Genomic DNA, 19184 nt, shown 5'->3' with positions numbered 1-19184 from the left:
GGAAGCTGTTTCTGGAATATAATTAGCATACCTATTAGTCCAGTTACTTAATAGATGCAGGTCAGAAGCATTTGATAGGATTGCAAGTGCTTTGCAAGCACCACCGTGACGGATGGGGACGGCTCTCACCATCCTATTGAGGAGCCACATACCCTATAAGCACCACTCATGCCTCTTCCTGATCAGCCTTAGGGAACCACCCACCAACTGTGTTCCCATCACCTTGCTTTTCATGTATTTGTCACACCAAGGATCACACAGTCTGTAATCTAGGGTCTTTTTCCTTTTGCTTTGCATTGTATTTTCAGTGTTCATGTCTGTTGTAACATTACCAATAAGCTAATCAAAGAGATGAGTAATGAAAACAGGATATTGGATCAATATTCACACTGAGGAGAGGAACAGATAAAAGTCCATGTGACCCAAGTCCATCTTCAGGCTAGTGACATGACCTTTAAGTCATGCTGAGAAAGAACTGGTCAGAAGACAAAAGTGTATCAGTCCTAGGGAAGGTGTTTCATGTCTTGTCCAGCAAGGCCTGTTACTGCTGTCATTGCTAGGGACGATTGTTCTGGTCCCTATAAGATAATTACTCTGGTTCCAGGGTGTAACCTCACCATGATAAGTAGCTGCCTCCAGCTTATAAGGCTATCCTGGTCTTAGAATCAAGGTGGCCACAGATTTAAGGTAATGACTTAAAGGATATTTGTGAGTGGTTAAGAAGTTAGTGCAGTTAATCAGGAAATAAACAAAACAAGGCAGAGATGACATCCCCTTTCTTTTACTTACAAGATGGGCCCAAGTCCTTTTGGCAAAGCAGCTTCAAAGAGTATGATATAGTAAAAGATATCGGAACATAACTTCTTCCTGTCCCTAAGTCATATCGTCCCATTGATACAGTGTGAACATACTGTATATTCTATTCATTCCTCAGTTGATGGGCCTGTAAACTGTCTCTTCTTCAGGCTTCGGTGAATACTGCTGCCACGGACCAACAAGTACAAGCTTTTGTGTTTGCATGGTTTAAGTTTCCTTTCATGAATATTTACAGTCAATAGCTGAGTCATGCGGTACCTCTACTCAGTCTTTTGCGGTGTCATCGAATGGGAGTTGTGATTTTCTCCATGTCCTTGCCAATGCTCTTGCTCCACCATTTCAAGTGAAAACCTTTCCAACCTTCTGATATGAAGAATACACCATTGAGGTTTTCTTTTATGCTTACCAATTTACTAAGAGTACGGTGTGAGCACGAACCTCTTTGTGCACTTATTAGTGGCTTGTATATTTCTTTGCAGAAGGAACTATTTAGATTCTTCCTCTAATACAGGAGAAACTGAGAGTAGTGAATTGCTGTTCTAATGGTCCTATTAAATTTCTTAGGAAATACTAAGTTACACAACGTAGAATTTAGCTAAAGTAGTGCCCCCACTTCTCTCATCAGGAAGAACATACAGAACAGCCCAGCAGACATTGTAAATATCACAATTTGTCCAGACAACCAAACCTCAGAGTCCCTGTCATTGTGTTACATGTCTCATTGCTCAAAGTATAACCTGGGGATGTAAAACTATATAAATGAATAGAGGGTTTCTGTCCAGGGCTGGTTCCCTACAAGGTTTGTCTCTATAATCTCTAGGTGTTGGGGTGATTTCTTACTGGGAAGACATGTTCATTCTATAACATCTCCAGGTTTAAGCTGTGTTATCTCTTATTTGTAGTAGTCCTTTATTCTAGATATGAATTCCATATCAAGGGTGTGATTTTTCAAATACTTTCTTAAGAATTACTGTCATCACTGTGAGTGACTGACACCCCTCCCATCTGGCATATGTCATCTGTACTCCCAATTCACGTTTGTTTCCAAACATGTTTCTCATATACAGGAACACAGACTCCTTTCTTCCAGACATTCATGTTGGGGTTTCTAAATATAGGTCTCATATTTTAGAGGGAAAAATAATTACAGATTACTTTATGCATATTTTGCCAACATGTATGTCTATGTACTACTTATACACCTGATGACTTTAGAAACTGGAAGAGGGTATCAGGTCCCCTGGAACAGGTAGCTGTGAGCCACTGTGAGGGTGCTGGAATTGAACCCTGATCCTCTGGAAGAGCGGCCAGTGCTCAAAACCTCCAGCTACCTCTCCAATCCTACCTTTTACTTTCTTGGTGGTATCTTTTCAAGCATAATACTGTTGCAGCTGCTGAAGCCTACTTAACCCATTTTTGCTTTTGATAACTCACAGAAGTAAACACCAGATCCAGTCCTGATGCCTTTGAAAATGTGCTCAGGAGCACATGGGGAAGCTTTAGGACTTTATTTTTTCTATGTAGCAGGTATATTTTGAGTTCATGTTGTAAGCATGTTATTTAAGTGTTTATTTTAGGTAGGGTTTCATTGCTGTGAAGAGAAACCATGTCCAAGGTAATTCTTATAAAGGACAGCATTTATTTGGGTCTGGCTTACAGAGTCAGAGGTTCAGTCCATTATCATCAAGTCAGGAAGTATGGCAGCGTCCAGGTAGACATGGTGCTGGAGGAACAGAGAGTTCCACATCTTGATCCAAAGGCAACCAGGAGGGGATGGACTCACACTGGGAAGAGCTTAAGAATATATATTACCTACAAGTGCTGCCATCACAGTGACACAATTCCTCTAACAAGGCCACACTTCCACCAACAAGGCCACACCTACTAATAGTGCCACTTCCCATGGGCCAAGCATACCCAAACTACCACAAAGTACAATTTTTTTTTGCATGTGAATATCCAGGCATCCCACATTGTTTCTTGCCAGAAAAACTATACTTATACTATTTTATACTTATTTTTCCACAATTGTTACAAATCAATTCACTCTTATTTTGTAGAAAGACTAAAAGATTAAGGTAAGCCAATCTTGTTCGAAAACAGATGGTCCTATCACTAGACTTTTGTGTTGGGAGATTCTTTCAAGGTTCTTGCTGGAAATCATCACTTCCTCTAATGCAGCTGTGGTGGTTTGAATGAAAATGGCCTCCAGATAAGCTCATATAGTTGAATGCTTACTCCCAGTCAATGAAACATACAAATTCTCAGCTACTGTTCCAGCCCCATTTCTACCTGTTGACAGGCTCCCCACTATGATCAAGGACTCACCCTCAGACACTATAAGCAAACCTCCAATGAAATGCTTTCTTAAAAAAAATTATATATATGTGTGTGTGTGTGTGTGTGTGTGTACACTGTAGCTATCTTCAGACACACGAGAAGAGGGCATTGGATCCCATTACAAATAATTTTAAGCCACCATATGGTTGTTGAGAATTGAACTCAGGACCTCTGGAAGAGCAGTCAGTGCTCTTAACCACTGAGCCATCTCTCCAGCCCCAAAATGCTTTCTTTTGTAAGTTGCTTTGGTCATGGTGTCTCTTCACAGCAGTAAAAAAGCTACTAAGACAGCCATTCAAATGAACAAAGAACATCCCCAATTCAGAAAAGGATGTGCAACTTTAGCCTTCACATTTGTCAGGTTAATTAATTATAGTGTTATTTCCAGACTCTTGTTCTGGGAGTCTGGTAGTGGGGGGGGGGGGCGTGATTTTTGGTTTTGGTTTTGGGTTTGGGGTTTTAGGTTTTTGAGACAGGGTTTCTCTGTGTTGCCCTGGCTGTCTACTTGTTTTGCAGACCAGGCTGGCCACAAACTCGGAGCTCTAACTGCTTCTGCATCCTGAGTACTGGGATTAAAAGTGTGCCATCAGCTGGGCCGTGGTGGCGCATGCCTTTAATCCCAGAATTTGGGAGGCAGAGGCAGGCAGATTTCTGAGTTCAAGGTCAGCCTGGTCTACAGAGTGAGTTCCAGGACAGCCAGGGCTACACAGAGAAACCCTGTCTTGAAAGACAAAAACAAAAACAGAAGTGTGTGCCATCACTGGCACATGCCTTTAATTCTAGCACTGGGGAAGCAGAGTCAGACGGATCTTTATGAGAGAGAGAACATCAAGTTGACTGGGTAGGAAGGTGAGGGTCAATCTGGGAGGAAGTGGGACAGGGGAATATATATCCTCAAAACACACTGTATGAAATTCTCAAAGAATTTATAAAAATATTATTTTAAAGTATATTTTTGTGATTCTCTGTAGCTTTCATTTTTTGATTTTGTACAAAGTTCAATGGATTACATTCAAAGACTCTGCTATTGATTATAATGCATTGCAACTGAATTTATGTTAAAATTTGCTATTCTTTTTCGGTTAGACTCCAAGCCTAAATCCTTTTTGACCAGGCTATGTGATTTTTATTCATATAGATCCATGAATTGAAAGAAAAATGGGGAACTATAACCTCCAAATATCTACCTCTGGATATACAATTTAAATACATTGAGCAGGAGTTGTTATCAATAAAAATAGCACAAAAGCAATACGAAAAGCTGCATGAGGATCAGAAGAGTCTGCAAAGGGATGCATTAGACCTGCAGCAGCAGCTGCGAGAGAACATGGTAGGTCCCCGTGAGGAGAGACAGGATCAAGGAGGGGCTGAAAAGAGGGGACGCCGAAATTTAAAGGACAGACAGCCACTTTTACAGGACAACAGATCTGTTATATCCCAAGTTAATTTCACGGAATTGCATGTGTGTGTCCTCTGTGAGTTTTATAACAGCTGGTGTTGGAAATTTCTAGAAGGTGGATGACATCTGCTTATCTCTTTAATTACTTGTTTCCATCATTAAAATACAATTAATCTTTCAGAATAATTATTTTCAGCTTTTTAAGCAATTTAAAACAATACCCCTAGAAGGGAAAGAGAGACTGGAATACAACATGCTTTCACCGCAATTCTGAATTATCCTTAAGTTACACTGTTGGGGGCGGGGTGAGATTGGAGTCAGCTCCACCCTGTGCCCTGTCTGATTGCGGGAGGGAAAACCTGAGAGTAATGCAGAACTAAGACTTGTGGCTCAGAAGCACCAGGAGGCCCCGGGCCACGCTCCACTCCAACCAAAACGAGGTCCAAGTATCATTTTATGATCTGGACTTAATGGGGTTGGTATTGAAAGTTTAAACTCTGGCATCTTATTTCACATATTTAAAATTACTCTGGGAATCAAAACTAAAGCAAGCACATTAAGTATTTTGAATGTGACATGTGATTATTTCAAAAGTATATCCTTTTAATTTTCTATAGGCAAAACTAGAAGACAAAAAGCATACACTGGCATTAAGAGACAGTAATAATGACTCGGTAATGAGTCAAATGGAACTCAGGATTAAAAACCTTGAGTCTGAGCTTGAGAAACTGGAGGCCGAGAAAGAGTCTAATGCGAGAAAGGTAGAAAAATACCAGCAGCGCTGTGCCAGAGAGCGGAAGCTCAGCAAGATGCTGTCACACAAGCTCACCAAGTAAGTCAGGGGAGGGGCTCACTCACTCGCCGCTACTGTGGAACAGTCACCGAAACAGACTCGGAAGGCTCAGTAGGATATGTAAGCAAACGGCAAATCATAACCAGGAAGTAATGCCAGAAATAAACCTACACTGGCAATGTGGCTGCCAAACACTTATCCCCCTTTTTAATTTCTGGTTCCCTGTGCTGTTCTCTCCTAATGATACACTGGACTTCCAGCTAACAAAGACAGTTATATTATCATAAAGTTAGGTTAACATTCTCTCAAGTAGAAACATTAACAATTTAACTACTTTCTTAGAAACACAGCCAAAAGGACCCACAGTAACAATACTGCCCCTCTGGGCACATTCTGGCTCCTGGGGAAATAACTGCCTGCCACTGTGTCTATTGAGTCTCTGGTGTCACCATCAGAGCTACCTGTAGACAAGCTTCTCATTTGTGCTGAGCCCTAGAGGACACGTAACCCAGTGAGGACAAACTTCCATTCACAACATAATAAACTTAAGAATAAACATAATCCCCGGGCCAGAGTCAGGGTGTGTGCATGGGAAACAGCAAGTCCTACCTTGGAAATGACAAAAGAAGCTAACCTCTCCAGGAACTGCTCATCTTGTTTTTAAATCCTCAGAAGAACCGTCTTCAAGCCCAGAGGTGGCTGCTCTGAATTATCCCTGTGTACCAAATACTTAATTTGTCCCGAGTTATCGGTGAAGTATAAATAGTGAAAGCAAAACCTTGAAAATCTGCTCATTCAATAGTTTTTGAAACCCAAGTTGCTTCACTGCATAGACTATTTCTAGCTGGTTTGTGAATTTTGCTTTTTTAAGTATACGTTTTGTACATTGGATTGTATACATTTGTCTTGGATCACCACAGGCTGTTTAGTTGTGGTTTCCTATGGTACAATGGTTATCATAGTCAAGAATGTGAACATAGCACCATCTCACAGTTTTGCCCTTTAAAAAACAGTTATTTCTACTTGCATGATCAGTTTATTAGTGGGGCACGTCTAGAGGCCATCCATCAGTGACAGGCATCATCTCTTTTCTACTCTGATTCACTAGTTAGCTTGGAAATAGATGTAATTCTTCACAATAAAGTTAAACCTATACCTGAGAGCCAACAGTATGCGCCAAGGCATTTTGAGCATTAAGATTGGTAAGGGGATTATAAAATAAAGAGTGGCTCATTTAGGGAACAAGGGCATAAGTATTTACTATTTGCAATCTTCACAGAACTAATAGCAAACTAAGCAAAGTCAGAACAGACATTTTGCTGGTGACAGAATGGAACAGAACTGTACAGAACACTCTTACTACAAGGCCTGTCCCCAAAAATCCTGGTGTCACTGAGCACGGTACTTATATAAATCGCAACCCTAACTTCATTGCAAGCAGAAAGCCAGAGCCTGCCATACCCAGCCCTCAGCCTTCTCCTGAGCTTATGCGGAAGAGTCTCCTCAAGGTAAGATATATTCTCTTCTGTCCTTTGGGATTCCAACTCTGGTATCTGATAGTAATATTATTTTTCACTTGGTGAGATATTGAACTGCATAGGTTTAGTTGACTTATGCATGGTAAGTAAAGGTTACAATAGTCAGGATCTCTACAAAGAAAACTTTTATGCGTCTGTTGGCTTTGCCTGTATGTATGTAGGTGCAATGTGTTCATGTCTGATGTCCATGGAGGCCAGAAGTGGATGTCAGATCCCTGGCTCTGGAATTACAGGTATTTATAAAATACCTTGCAGTTGCTAGGAATAGAACTCAGGAGGGTAGCAAGTGGTCTTAACTGCTGAACCATCTTTCTGGCCTCCAGAAAAAAATTAAGTGCATAAAACATATATATCTCAAATTTTCTACATCCACCCATCTATTGACTGGCCATCTGTGCTGACTCCATAATTTGACTATGTGGATAGTGCTGTGACAAACCTGGAGATGCAGAACTGCTGCTGTATACTTAGAAATGAATCGCATGGTGTTGGTTTCTGTGGTGACTAAAGTAATCTATTATACAATCCCAATGAGGTTTTAAGGGTTCCTATGTCCCACATCCTTACCAACATTTCTCGTTTTGGTGAGTGTGTCTGAATGGGTTCTTGATGTAATTCTAATTTTCATTTTGCTGATTGCTGAAGATATTGAACATGTACCACATGTTAGTTAGCCATTTCTACATGTTTGCTTCAAAGTATCTCCTTACACACTCTATTCACTGGTTTATTTGCTCTTTTGACTTTTTTTATTATTTCTATATGCAAAGTAACAATCACTTGTTAGGTGAATAACTGACAAAGTTTTCGCCCTTTCTATGACCTATCTGTCTTGATACTTAATTTTTCTGTCAGTGTGCATAAGATTTCTGTCTTTTCCTATGATACTAGGAAAGCACTCTCCCTCTGAGCTAAGTTCATAAGTCTAAGCTTTTTAATTTTAAGTAGGCCATTGTCCATTTTTGCTATTATTTTCTGAGCCATTTGAATCCCGTTCCAAAGTCATTGCCTGTGGCTATGTCCTTAATTGTTCCCCTAAGTTCTCTCCCAATAGTCTCAAAGTATGAGTCTTACATCATCATATTTGACCCATTTTTATTTTATTTTTTAAAGTTTTCATACAAGTATATATCATACATTTAGCATAGTCCCCTTCCCACCCTCAATGTCTTCCCCTCCCACTCATTTTACCTCTGCTTTCATGTCATATACAAACATATCTAAATTTAGGAACCAAAACAGAATAAAATCTTGAACCAACAAGTGATTATGTTAACTCATTATGTGTGTGTACATATATATATATATATATAGTATTTATATACTGTATATATATTATTTATACATATGGGTAGATATATGTGTACATATGTATACATATCTAGGTATATATATGTATAAAGGTACATATATGTACATATATATTTATATGTACATATATATACATACACACATATATGCATATGCGTACATACATGTATGTATATAGGTATAGAGAAAGAGAGGAAAGATCTCCAGTGTTGCTCTTTTTCTTCAAACACTGAGTTTTTAATGAAGTTCTCCTAAAGTTCTCCATTTTGCCTTCCCTGAAATGAAATCAATGGCCATGGAATAGAATATATTCTATCAGTCTTCTGAAAAGCTGTATGCAGTCCTTGACAGCCCTGTGTCACGCTAGTTAGCATTTGCCCAACTTGACACAGCTAAGGTCCTCTGGGAAGAGGAACCTGAAGAAATGCCTGCATCTGACGGCCTGCAAGCAGGTCTATGGGGCATCTTCTTAATTAATGATTAATGTGGGAGAGTCAGCTCACTGTGAGCAGTACCACCCCAGGCAGGAGGACCTGGAGAGTATAATAAAGTAAGCAGAGCAAGCCATGGGGAACAAGCTGGTAAGCAGCACTCCTCCATGGCTTCTGCTTCAGTTCCTGCCTTGGGTTCCTGTTCAATGATAGGCCATGACATGTAAGTGTAAGATGAACTAAAACTTTCCTCCCCAATTGCTTTTGGCCATGGTATTTGTCATAGCACAAAGAAAAGAAGGACAAAAATGTAAGAGGATGAATTTAATGTAACCATGTCCTCTTTCATAAAAATTGTAAATGGTTCCCAGAATGGCAAGCTCAATCTATTGTAGAATCTATAAGAAAAAAATTATTTCAACTATGGTCATTCCTGTTTCAGGTATTTGACTGTATATGGCAATTTTGTGAGTAGGAGGAAAATCATGGGAGGTTATTTTTAACAAAATGTGAACAAATTTTAAAAACTAGTTTTCTCTGTGTTGACTTATTAATGAAATGTCTATCCTGCCAGTGTGCACTGTCTTGTAGCTTTGATGGTGATTTCATGATCTTAGCACACAGAAGGCAGTCCAAGCCTATGAACAATACTGTCTCAAGCTTTCCTTTTCTAGTCTCCGTGCCCTAACAATACAATAGCAGAGCACAGCTAAGTTTTCTAAGGCACCAGTTAACAAATAGATTAAAGAAGAACAAATTAATTGAGTGCTTTAATATAGGAGATTATAATATCCTAGCCAACTGGTATTTTTCATTTGTTAGCTTAGTCCCATATTTTGGGGTCATGAAATTGGACTTGTGCACCCAGAACAGAGCCTGGGGGGGCTGAAAGAATGTCTCAGTGGATGAAGTGCTTGCTGCACAGGCAAGACAAGCTGGGTTTGGATCCGTAGCTCCCACAAGGGAAGCCGGGGGTGGCAGCACATAGCTGCAGCTGCAGCGCTGGGGGAGAGGGACTGAGGAATCCCTGGAGTTCACTGGCCAGCCAGACCAGCCAGCCATTGAAACCAGATCCAAATGAAGAGATCTTTGTCTCAAAAATACACTGGAAAATGATGAGGGGAATACAGAGTCCAGCTTCTGGCTTCCACACCCACACCCACAGAGAAGTTCACTTGTACACTCATATATACACACATGCATTCACCACACACATTCTTTTAAGGGTTTTTTTTAATTTATTTTATGTATGAGTGCTCTATGTACACCTGCAGGCCAGAAAAGGGCATCAGATCCCATTACAGATGGTTGTGAGTCACCATGTGGTTGCTGGGAATTAAACTTGGGACCTCTGAAAGTGCAGATAGTGCTCTTAACCACCACACTAGACACATTTAAAAAAAAAAAAAAAAAAAAAAAAAAAAAAAAAAAACAAGTTCCAGAGACTGTCTTCTGGCCTCCACATGCACATTTGTACACACACAAGTGTCTATACATGAACACACACACAGACACATACACACTCACACACAAAGGAGAATGAAAGTTGAATGTCTCCGTAAATTGTTGTGCATACTGAAAATGTAAAATGTTCTTATTAGTTCCCTCCAGAAAAATTAGTCATTTTTCAAGAGTAGGGTGAATGAATGTGTAATATGTACACAATATGGAGGAAATTTTGAGAGGTGAGGCTATTTTACTATTATTTGGGGAGGAAAGGGTTATTTCAGTATTTCTTTAAAGAGTCCCCTTTGGTGGCTTTCTGTCTAAGCTGTTACTGTAGGGGATGGGGCAACTGGGGTGGAGGTGGGGGTTGTCACTGGAGCCTGCCATGTCCCTCCCTCTCAACTGCATCTACAATCATCCACATCACAGCAAAAGTGGCCTCTTTGCCCTTCACAATCAGGGAGACTATGTCTCACAGGCCTCCACACAGATTCTGGTGACAGCACAGACCATGAACATAACTCCTAGCTGAGGTAGAACCATGGACCCAGACACCGCCTTCAGTGGCAGCATAGCCTAGACATCACCATGGCCTCTGGTGGCAGGGCAGACCACTCAGATCTAAATGGCCCCCAGTGGTGGCATGACCCACAGGCATCAACATGGGTTCAGGCTACAGGACAAACCATGGTCTTTCAGTAATAACAACAGTTATGGACATCAACACAGCCACAGACACCTGGCTGGTGGCCGTTGCTGGAAATATTAAAAAAGTCTGCCCGCAGTCTCACCACCTCTGCCTCTAGGCTAGCCCCATGTAGTGACCAATCGAGGTTCTCTTGCTGCAATTTCTGCCAGCAATCCACACCCTGTGGTCAGCAAGCCCAGACCCCAGTAAACGGGTAAAATCAAAACTCTAGAAGCTTATAATTAGTCAGATTTATATGTTAATTCTCAATTCACAAGATGCCCACACAATAATTTCAGAGCCAATTGATATTGATATAAATTGCCCACCTAGATAAGACAAATTGTCCTATAATTTTCCATCTCTTATAGATAATCATAACTACCTATGGCTATTTAAAGCCAAGCAGAATCTGTATGGTCCTGTTCTTACTCTGTCTTCCTTCTCCATCCTCTCTCTGTCTTGGTCACTGAAACTCCTAGCTCCCCATCCCTTTTCCCTGTCCAATCACAGGCTTCCTGTTGCACTAACATTTAAATTAACTGGGGGGAAACTCAGCTACAGGCAGCTTCTGCCCCTTGTGCAGCCCATTGGTTTGCTTTCTTGACCCGGGCACTTGCTATATAGATTGCCCAGTGCAGTGGCTATTCCTGGTTGTCAACTTGACTATATCTGGAATGAACTACAATCTAGAATTGGAAGGCTCACCTATGATCCTGATTTGAAGGCTCAGAGATATAAGTTTCTGACCTGGATCTTGGCATGGAGATCTTGAAGCATAGTGGCTATGAATTCCAGAAGATTAAGACAAGGAGATCTCCAAGTTCAAGATCATCTGGGATTAAAGGCATGGAGGCACACACCTTTAATCTGGGCCACACCCTCTGCTGGAGACCTACAGCCTTTAATCTGGGCTACAGCCTCTGCTGGAGATCTATATAAGGACATTGGAAGAAGGAAGATTGACTCACTCTTCCTTGCCTGCTTGCCTCGTGGGCTGAGCAACTGCTAGATCCTTGGACTTCCATCCACAGCTGCTGCTGACAATTGTTGGGGAGTTGGACTATAGACTGTAAGTCATCGACAAATTCCCTAACTATATAAAGACTACCATATGTTCTGTGACTCTAGAGAACCCAAACTAATACACCCAAGCTTGCTGCAAACTCTCTATGTAGCCCAGGCTGACCCTGAACTTAAGATCTTCCTAACTCCACCTCCCAAGTGCTAAGGTTACAGGTGTGTGTCAATGTACCCAGTTTGTTAATTGATTTTAGTAAAATCATCTCCTTTTCTTCCAGTATACAGCTGTTCCATTTACAAGACTCACTAATGCTGCTGCAATAGAAATGTCATGGAAAGAAAATAATAGGAAATCGATCAGTCAAAGAAAGCTTCACATCAAAAATTTATAGATATTACAAACCAATTCCTTATTATCATCACACTGTGTGAAGGGTACTATGTTAGATTCTTTGGGGGCCATTAATAGGACAAAAACTTTTATCCAAAGATTCAAGTGATGACAATTTAATTGGGATGATACAATACAGTGTAGCAACCCATATATTCTGTAAATAGCTAACTATAATTAGTCAGAACGTTTTGCTTAGTGGCAAGAGATGTGTTCTTTCCAGTTACTTGGTGATTCCACTTCCATCTCTTTCATATATGTATATATTTTAAGAAGCTTTTACTTTAATGGGTCTTGAGGGGTTATAAAAGATATATTTTAAGTGATATATCATTCCTACAATATCATTTGTTTGATTTTAACATAAAATTTGGTATTTCAGAAGCAGCAAAAATTGATAAAAGTCATAAATGAAGAGGTAGATAAAGGTATGTTGCCAACATGCATGCATGAATTTAGAGTAAAATATCAATTTCCAAGGCAAACTGTATGGTTGGCTTATAGATTCTACATTAAAAGCATGCAGACATAGGCTTCCCTAGTGAGGACTGTTCACCCTGCATTTCTGTAGCTCCATGGATTTTCAAAGCCTCTTTTTCATTCTTCAACAACTCATTAACACCTGCCCCATCAACCTCCTCAAAAACTGCAATAGTCATATTGATAGTCAAGCAATCATACTTCCTAAGCTGTCACTTGACAAGTATCATTTTAAATCCCATTACTGAATTCTCGCTGGCTTAACTTTCCCTGGAGGAGGAAGTACTGTTTCCTTATGAAGGCCAGAAGTCAGAGTGCCTGCTGTCCGGCTAGTCCGCCTTCTCTCCCGCCACTCACCTACTCTGGCCAATTGCTGCTGCTTTCAGTATCCATGGGTTCCTCCTGTTCTTATCTCTAGAGTTTGCACACTGCCTTCTCCTCAAATAACACCTCCACCTAAGAGGTTACAGTATCAACCCAGAATGCCATATAGCTCCCTCTGGAGGTTTCAATGGGGGGAGGGGCTGGAGAGATGGCTCCCTGGTTAAAAGCACTGACTACTCTTTCAGAGGACCTGAGTTCAATTCCCAGCAACCACATGGTGGCTCACAACCATCTGTAATGGGATCCCATGCCCTCTTCTGGTGTGTCTGAAGACAGCTACAGTATACTTATATAAATAAAATAAATAAATCTTAAAAAAAGAAAAAAGAATCTATTGCTCAGTACAAACACATGGGCTACGGTACAATGGCATGCTGAGGGCTGCCATGAGTCATCTTCTCTCATCCTCTCAGAGCTTGTCCCAGCAGCTTAGCACATGGTCTCTGAGGATATGAGTGAAGAGTAGGAATGCATACTGACACTCAGCCCTGATAACTAATTCAGCGTGTACACACATGAGCATTTAGTTTGCACTGAAGTGATACATGCATATTTGTCATTTTATCTCTCCTGATAAGGCTAAGTTACTAACTACTATTGTTAACTGTGAAGTCCCTGAAATAAAGATTGTAATTCTTTTTCTTTCTAGCTGCAGCTGAACTTGAGCCTTGGCCCTTGGAAGCTTATCCTTCAGGGTCTAAGTAACAAATCACGATCTTTTTTAGGGAAATAACAAAGATGTGCAAAGAGTAAAATAAATATTTTTTCCCAAACAAAGACATTTTATTTAGTGACCCCCTTATACAACATTTCAGTAGTTTCTCATTAAATACACTAGGTGATAATTTTATCGAAGAAACATGTTTTTGTATCATGTTCCTTCAACCATATATGTATGATAAAAATCCTGTCTTTAAGGGCTAGTGCGACGGCCCAGTGGTTCTTTCAGGGCTAGTGTGACGGCCCAGTGTGACGGCCCAGTGGGACGGCCCAGTGGTTAAGAGCGCTTGCTGCTCTTGCAGAGGCTGAAGGTTGAATCCCAGCTCTACATTAGGTGACTCATAGCTGCCTGTAACTCAAATTCAGAGGATCTAACACCCACTTCTGGCCTCCAAGCATACCTGTATATAAATGCATCCATGCATGTACACACACACACACACACACTAAATATTTTAATCCTATATTTAAGCTGTTTCTTGGCAAAAACTACCTTTCTGTGTATTTTACAAATGAAAGCATGTTACATACCCCAAATGCCCAAATCCCAGCTATTTAAACAGCATCCAAACAGCCAAGTTGTCATTCATCATTTGCTAGTGGCTATATTCCTTCCCCAAAGCAGTCGTTACAGCTCCATCAAACTTAATAGAATTTTGAACTTTGATGCTTAACTTTAAACACTTGTTTATATCCCTTTTCTCAAAGGAAAAAAAAAACACAACTTCTTTGCTAAAGGAATTTCATCCTCTAATTGTAATGCCTTACAATTAGAGTTTCACATACTATCACAAAGGACCTTTCCCTGTGTTGCTCACTGCAACATAATCCTACAACTGTAGGTGCTTTGAGATGAAATAGAGTTGAAGCACAAGACTAGGGCTTCAAACAGCTAGTATGAATATGCTCGAAGGACTCAAAGACAATATGAATAAACAGAACCTCAGGTAAAACTCACCAACAGAGTTCAAGTCATGAAAAACAGTCTCAGGCACTGAAGACAAGATAGAAGAAATGGATACTTCAGTCAAAGATAATGTTAAATCTAAAACAAACAAACAAAAAACAAAAGCAAACAAAAAAACACTAGGCCTAAAAACATCTAGGAAATCTGAGATGATATGAAAAGACCAAATTATAAGAAGATAGGAAAGAGAAGAAACCCAGGTCAAAGTTCAGGAAATATTTTCAGCAAAATTATTAAAGGAATGTTTTCCTAACCTAAAAAAGGAGGGCCAGCCAAGCATAGCAGTGTATGCCTTTAATCCTAACACTAGGGAGGCTGAGGCATGCAGATCTCTGTGAGTTCAAGGCCAGCATGATCTACAAAATAAGTTCCAGGCAGCCAGAGCTGTTACACAAAGAAATCCTGTCCAAGGGGTCTGAGGGGTATCTACCAAGGTACAAGAAACATAGAGAGTGCCAAATAGATAGAACCAGGAAAAAAATTCCATACTCCCCTCAACACATAATAATCAAACACTACATCTACAGAACAAAGAAAAAATATTAAAAGCTATAAGGGTAAAAGACCAAGTAACATATAAAGGCAAACCCAATAGAATAGCATCTGAATTCTCAATGGAAACTCTAAAAGCCAGAAGGTCCCGAACAGATGGGCTACAGACTCTTAGAGATCACTGACACCAGCCCAGAGTATTATACCCAGCAAAACTTATAATCACAGTAAATGAAGAAAAGTCCATGATAAAACCAAATTTAAGCAGTATCTATGTATAAGTCTAGCTCTCTAGAAGGTGCTAGAAGAACCTTCATTCTGAAGAGGTTACCACACCCAAGAAAACCCAGGAATAAATAACGCCAGACCAGCAATTCAAAGCGGGGAGAGGGTACCTACACTATAACAACAAAATATCAGGAATCAACAAACACTGCTTAGTGATAGCTCTCAATAACAACAGTCTCAATTCCCCAATACACAGACTAACAGGTTGAATTTGAAAAACATGATCTATCCTTCTGCTGCATACAAGAAGCATACTTTAACATCAAAGATAGATATCACCTCAAAGTAAAATGATAGAAAAAGCTATTCCAATCAGATGAACCCAAGAAGCAAGTCAGTGTAGCCATTTTAATATCTGACAAAATAGATTTCAACACAAAACTAATCAGAAGAAAGAGTAAAGAACATTTATTCATCACCAAAAACCAGGGCCCCAAAGTTCATTTAAAAACCCTACTACAGTTAAAATCACATACTGACCATCACAGTGGCACTAGGTGACTTGAATACCTGAGTCTCACCAATAGACAGGGCATCCAGGCAAAATTTAAACAGAGAAAGGCTACAGCTAAATGATGTAATAAATCAAATGGACCTAACACATTTATATAATATTTTACTCAAACACAAAAGAACATACCTTCTTCTCAGCAGCTCATGGAACTTTCTTCAAAATTAACTACATACTTAGACATAAGAAAGTCTCGAGAGAGACACAAGAAATTTGAAGTAACACCCTAAATCCTCTCTGACCACCACAGATTAAACAATGGATATCAAGAATGGAAATATCAGAAAGGTTACAAACATGGAAGCTGAACAACTCACTACTGAATGAAAAATGGGTCAAGAAAGAAATAAAAAACGTTTTATAGTTGGATGAAAATGAACATATACATACCCAAACCTATGGGACACAAGGAAGGCGGTTCTAAGAGGCAAGTTCACAGCACTAAGAGCAATGGAGAAAGCTCACATTAGCAGTGTAATGGCATCCCTGAAAGCTCTAGAACAAAAGGAAATAGCACCCAGAAAGAGTAGATGGGATGAAAGAATCAAACTCAGAGCTGAAATCAATAAAATAGAAAAAATTCAAAGAATCAATGAAAGGTGCAGATCTATAGATCTGGTAGCAAAAAAGAAAACTAATCTCTTCTTGTAGTATGAATTGAGCTTGTCTGATAGTTTAGAATGATCCCAGTAAAAATCTTCCAGAATAAAAGACAAAGGTGTCAAGAGACGACCATAAAGGTCAGGGTCTTCAAATTCTATCTTGAAACATTTTCAAGGATTCCATTTTCATCTGCAATAAAATGCTGAGTTTTATGACAGAAACCTCCACATAAGCAGCAGTTACTGTGCTGTATAGGATCTGACACCTGGCAAGTGGTACATCTGTCCAGAAGATGGTGCTCATGCTTTAGATTTAAAACAAAATAGGCAAGTCTGCAATATTCTAAAACATGATGAAATTTATATTTATATAGCAGATATCATGAAGTATGCCACATCTGAACACAAATTTTCCCAATTAGGATATGTGGTTTCCTGTACAAATGATGTTATAAACTAAGAATAAAGGAGCCTTAATAAATAGGTATAAAGGTACATTCTGGCCTAAACTGTGCCATGTTGAGGTTCCAATGACTAGAGACTCCTCAAGGTACACTAAATTTCGGAGCAGTAATTGCATCGTTTAAGTTTTTTTAAGCAGCCAAGAAGCACTTAAAGAAACATTCCAAGTCCTTAGTCATTAGAGACATGCAAATTAAAATTATCATGAGATTCCACCTTATACCAATCCTAATGACTAAGATCAAAAACTCAAGTGACAGCACATGTTGGTGAGGACACTACTCCACTGCTGGTGGCATTGCAAACTTGTACAGCCACTCTGGAAATCGGTCTGGAGGTTCCTCAGAAAACTGAAAATAAATCTACCTGAAGACCCAGCTATACCACTCTTGGGCATATACCCAAAAGATGCCCCACCATACCACAGGGGCACAAGCGCCACTATGTTCATAGGGGCCTTATTTTTGATAGCCAGAAGCTGGAAACAACCTAGATGCCCCACAATGGAAATGTGGTTCATTTACACAATGGAATACTATTCAGCTAGTAAGAATGAGAACATCATGAGTTTTGCAGGCAAATGGATGGAACTAGAAAATAACATCTTGAGTGAGACCCAAAAGGACATGCATAGTATATAGTCATTAATTAGTAGATATTAGTCAAAAAAAAGTATGGAATACCCAGGATACAATCCACAGAACTCAAGGTTAACAAGCAGAAAGGCCCAAGTGAGGCCTGATACCACTTGGGAAGGAGAAGAAAGCCATCACAGGAGGCAGAGGGAGGGACCTGAGTGAGAGGGGAGAAGGAAGGGAAAGGGGGAACATGATCAGGTATTGTGGGGGTCCAGAGGTTGGAGACAAGAGGAAAACCACGAGGGCCAGCAGAATGAAGGGAAATATGCAGCCTATGGGGGCGGGGGGTGTCTAGAAGGTACCAGAGACCTGGGAGGTGAGAGACTCTCAGGACTCAAAGGGAGGGAGGAACCTTAGATGGAATGCCCAACAGTGAGGAGAGGGAACTTGTAGAGCCCACCTCCAATAGAAAAACAGGGCATCAAGTGGAGGGATGGGGTAGCCATCCCAATGACCCAAAAAACTGTGAAAGGACTGCAGGGACAAAAATGGAGAAGAGGCTGAAGGAAAGGAGGTCCAGTGACCGGTCCAATTTGGGATCCATCTCAATGGGAGGCTCCAAGGCCTGACACTATTACTGGTGCTATGGTGTGCATAGCATCACAGACATGAACCTAACACTGGCAGTCCTCCAAGAGGCCCAATAAACAGCTGACTGAGACAGATGCAGATATTTACATCCAACCATTGGACTGAAGTCAGGGACCTCTGTGGTTGATCTAGGGAAAGGCTAGAAGAAACTGAGGAGGAGGGCGACCTCATAGGAAGACCAGCAATCTCAACTAATCTGGACCCCCTAAGATCTTTCAAACACTGAGCCACCAACCAGGCAGCATACACGAGCTAGTCCGAGGCCTAGACACATATACACCAGAGGACTGCCTGGTCTGGCCTCAGTGGGAGAAGACACACCTAACCCTGGAGAAACTTGAGGCACCAGTGAAGCCTGGTAAGAGAGTAGGCTGGCGGAGAAGCAATGGGATGAGAAACTGTGGGAGAGGGGACCAGGAGCGGGACAACAACCGGACCGTGAAAAAATGTAAGTAATAAAGGGTTTTAAGCAGTTATGCGGTTTCATGGAAGCAGTGGTTCCTGAATTAGTCTCAACAGTATAACACACTAATGATTTGTGCCATATGTCTGTATCATCAAAATAGTTCATTCCTCGAGATTGAGCCCTTGCTGATGACGATCTCCTTGCGGGCCCACCTACAGTTGTGTAGAGATGTTCGACGAGATACTCATCCTGCCAGTCTCGGTGAACTCAGTCACCAAGTTCTCAGTACCACTCAGTGGCGAGGGATGACCTCCGGGGAACAGGAAGTGTAGACCAGTCCCCGACTGGCGCGGACTCACGGGCAGATACAAGAGTCCAGCGCGGCTGGGTGACCGTGACGGCTGCAGACTGCAGACGTCTTTTGCAGAAAGAGAACTCAGAAAGTATAACCTTAAAAAAAAAAAAAA

The 19184-nt window shown here is 40.7% G+C and overlaps 1 protein-coding gene across 1 annotated transcript in view; it reads left to right on the top strand.

Moving 5' to 3' along the window:
• Positions 1-13745, top strand: part of LOC127679230 (ankyrin repeat domain-containing protein 26-like) — a 75045-nt gene extending 61300 nt beyond the window's left edge. The window contains exons 27-31 of the mRNA XM_052174925.1: positions 4295-4486; positions 5173-5387; positions 6628-6856; positions 12559-12604; positions 13690-13745. Coding sequence (XP_052030885.1) covers positions 4295-4486; positions 5173-5387; positions 6628-6856; positions 12559-12604; positions 13690-13745 — 738 coding nt within the window. The remainder of the gene's footprint in view (positions 1-4294; positions 4487-5172; positions 5388-6627; positions 6857-12558; positions 12605-13689) is intronic.
• The last annotated feature ends 5439 nt before the right edge of the window (positions 13746-19184 follow it).

Source organism: Apodemus sylvaticus, chromosome 1, assembly GCF_947179515.1.
Source record: "Apodemus sylvaticus chromosome 1, mApoSyl1.1, whole genome shotgun sequence".
Lineage (NCBI taxonomy): Eukaryota > Metazoa > Chordata > Mammalia > Rodentia > Muridae > Apodemus > Apodemus sylvaticus.
Note: the sequence above shows the minus strand (reverse complement) of the source record. Positions and strands in the feature narration are given on the sequence as shown.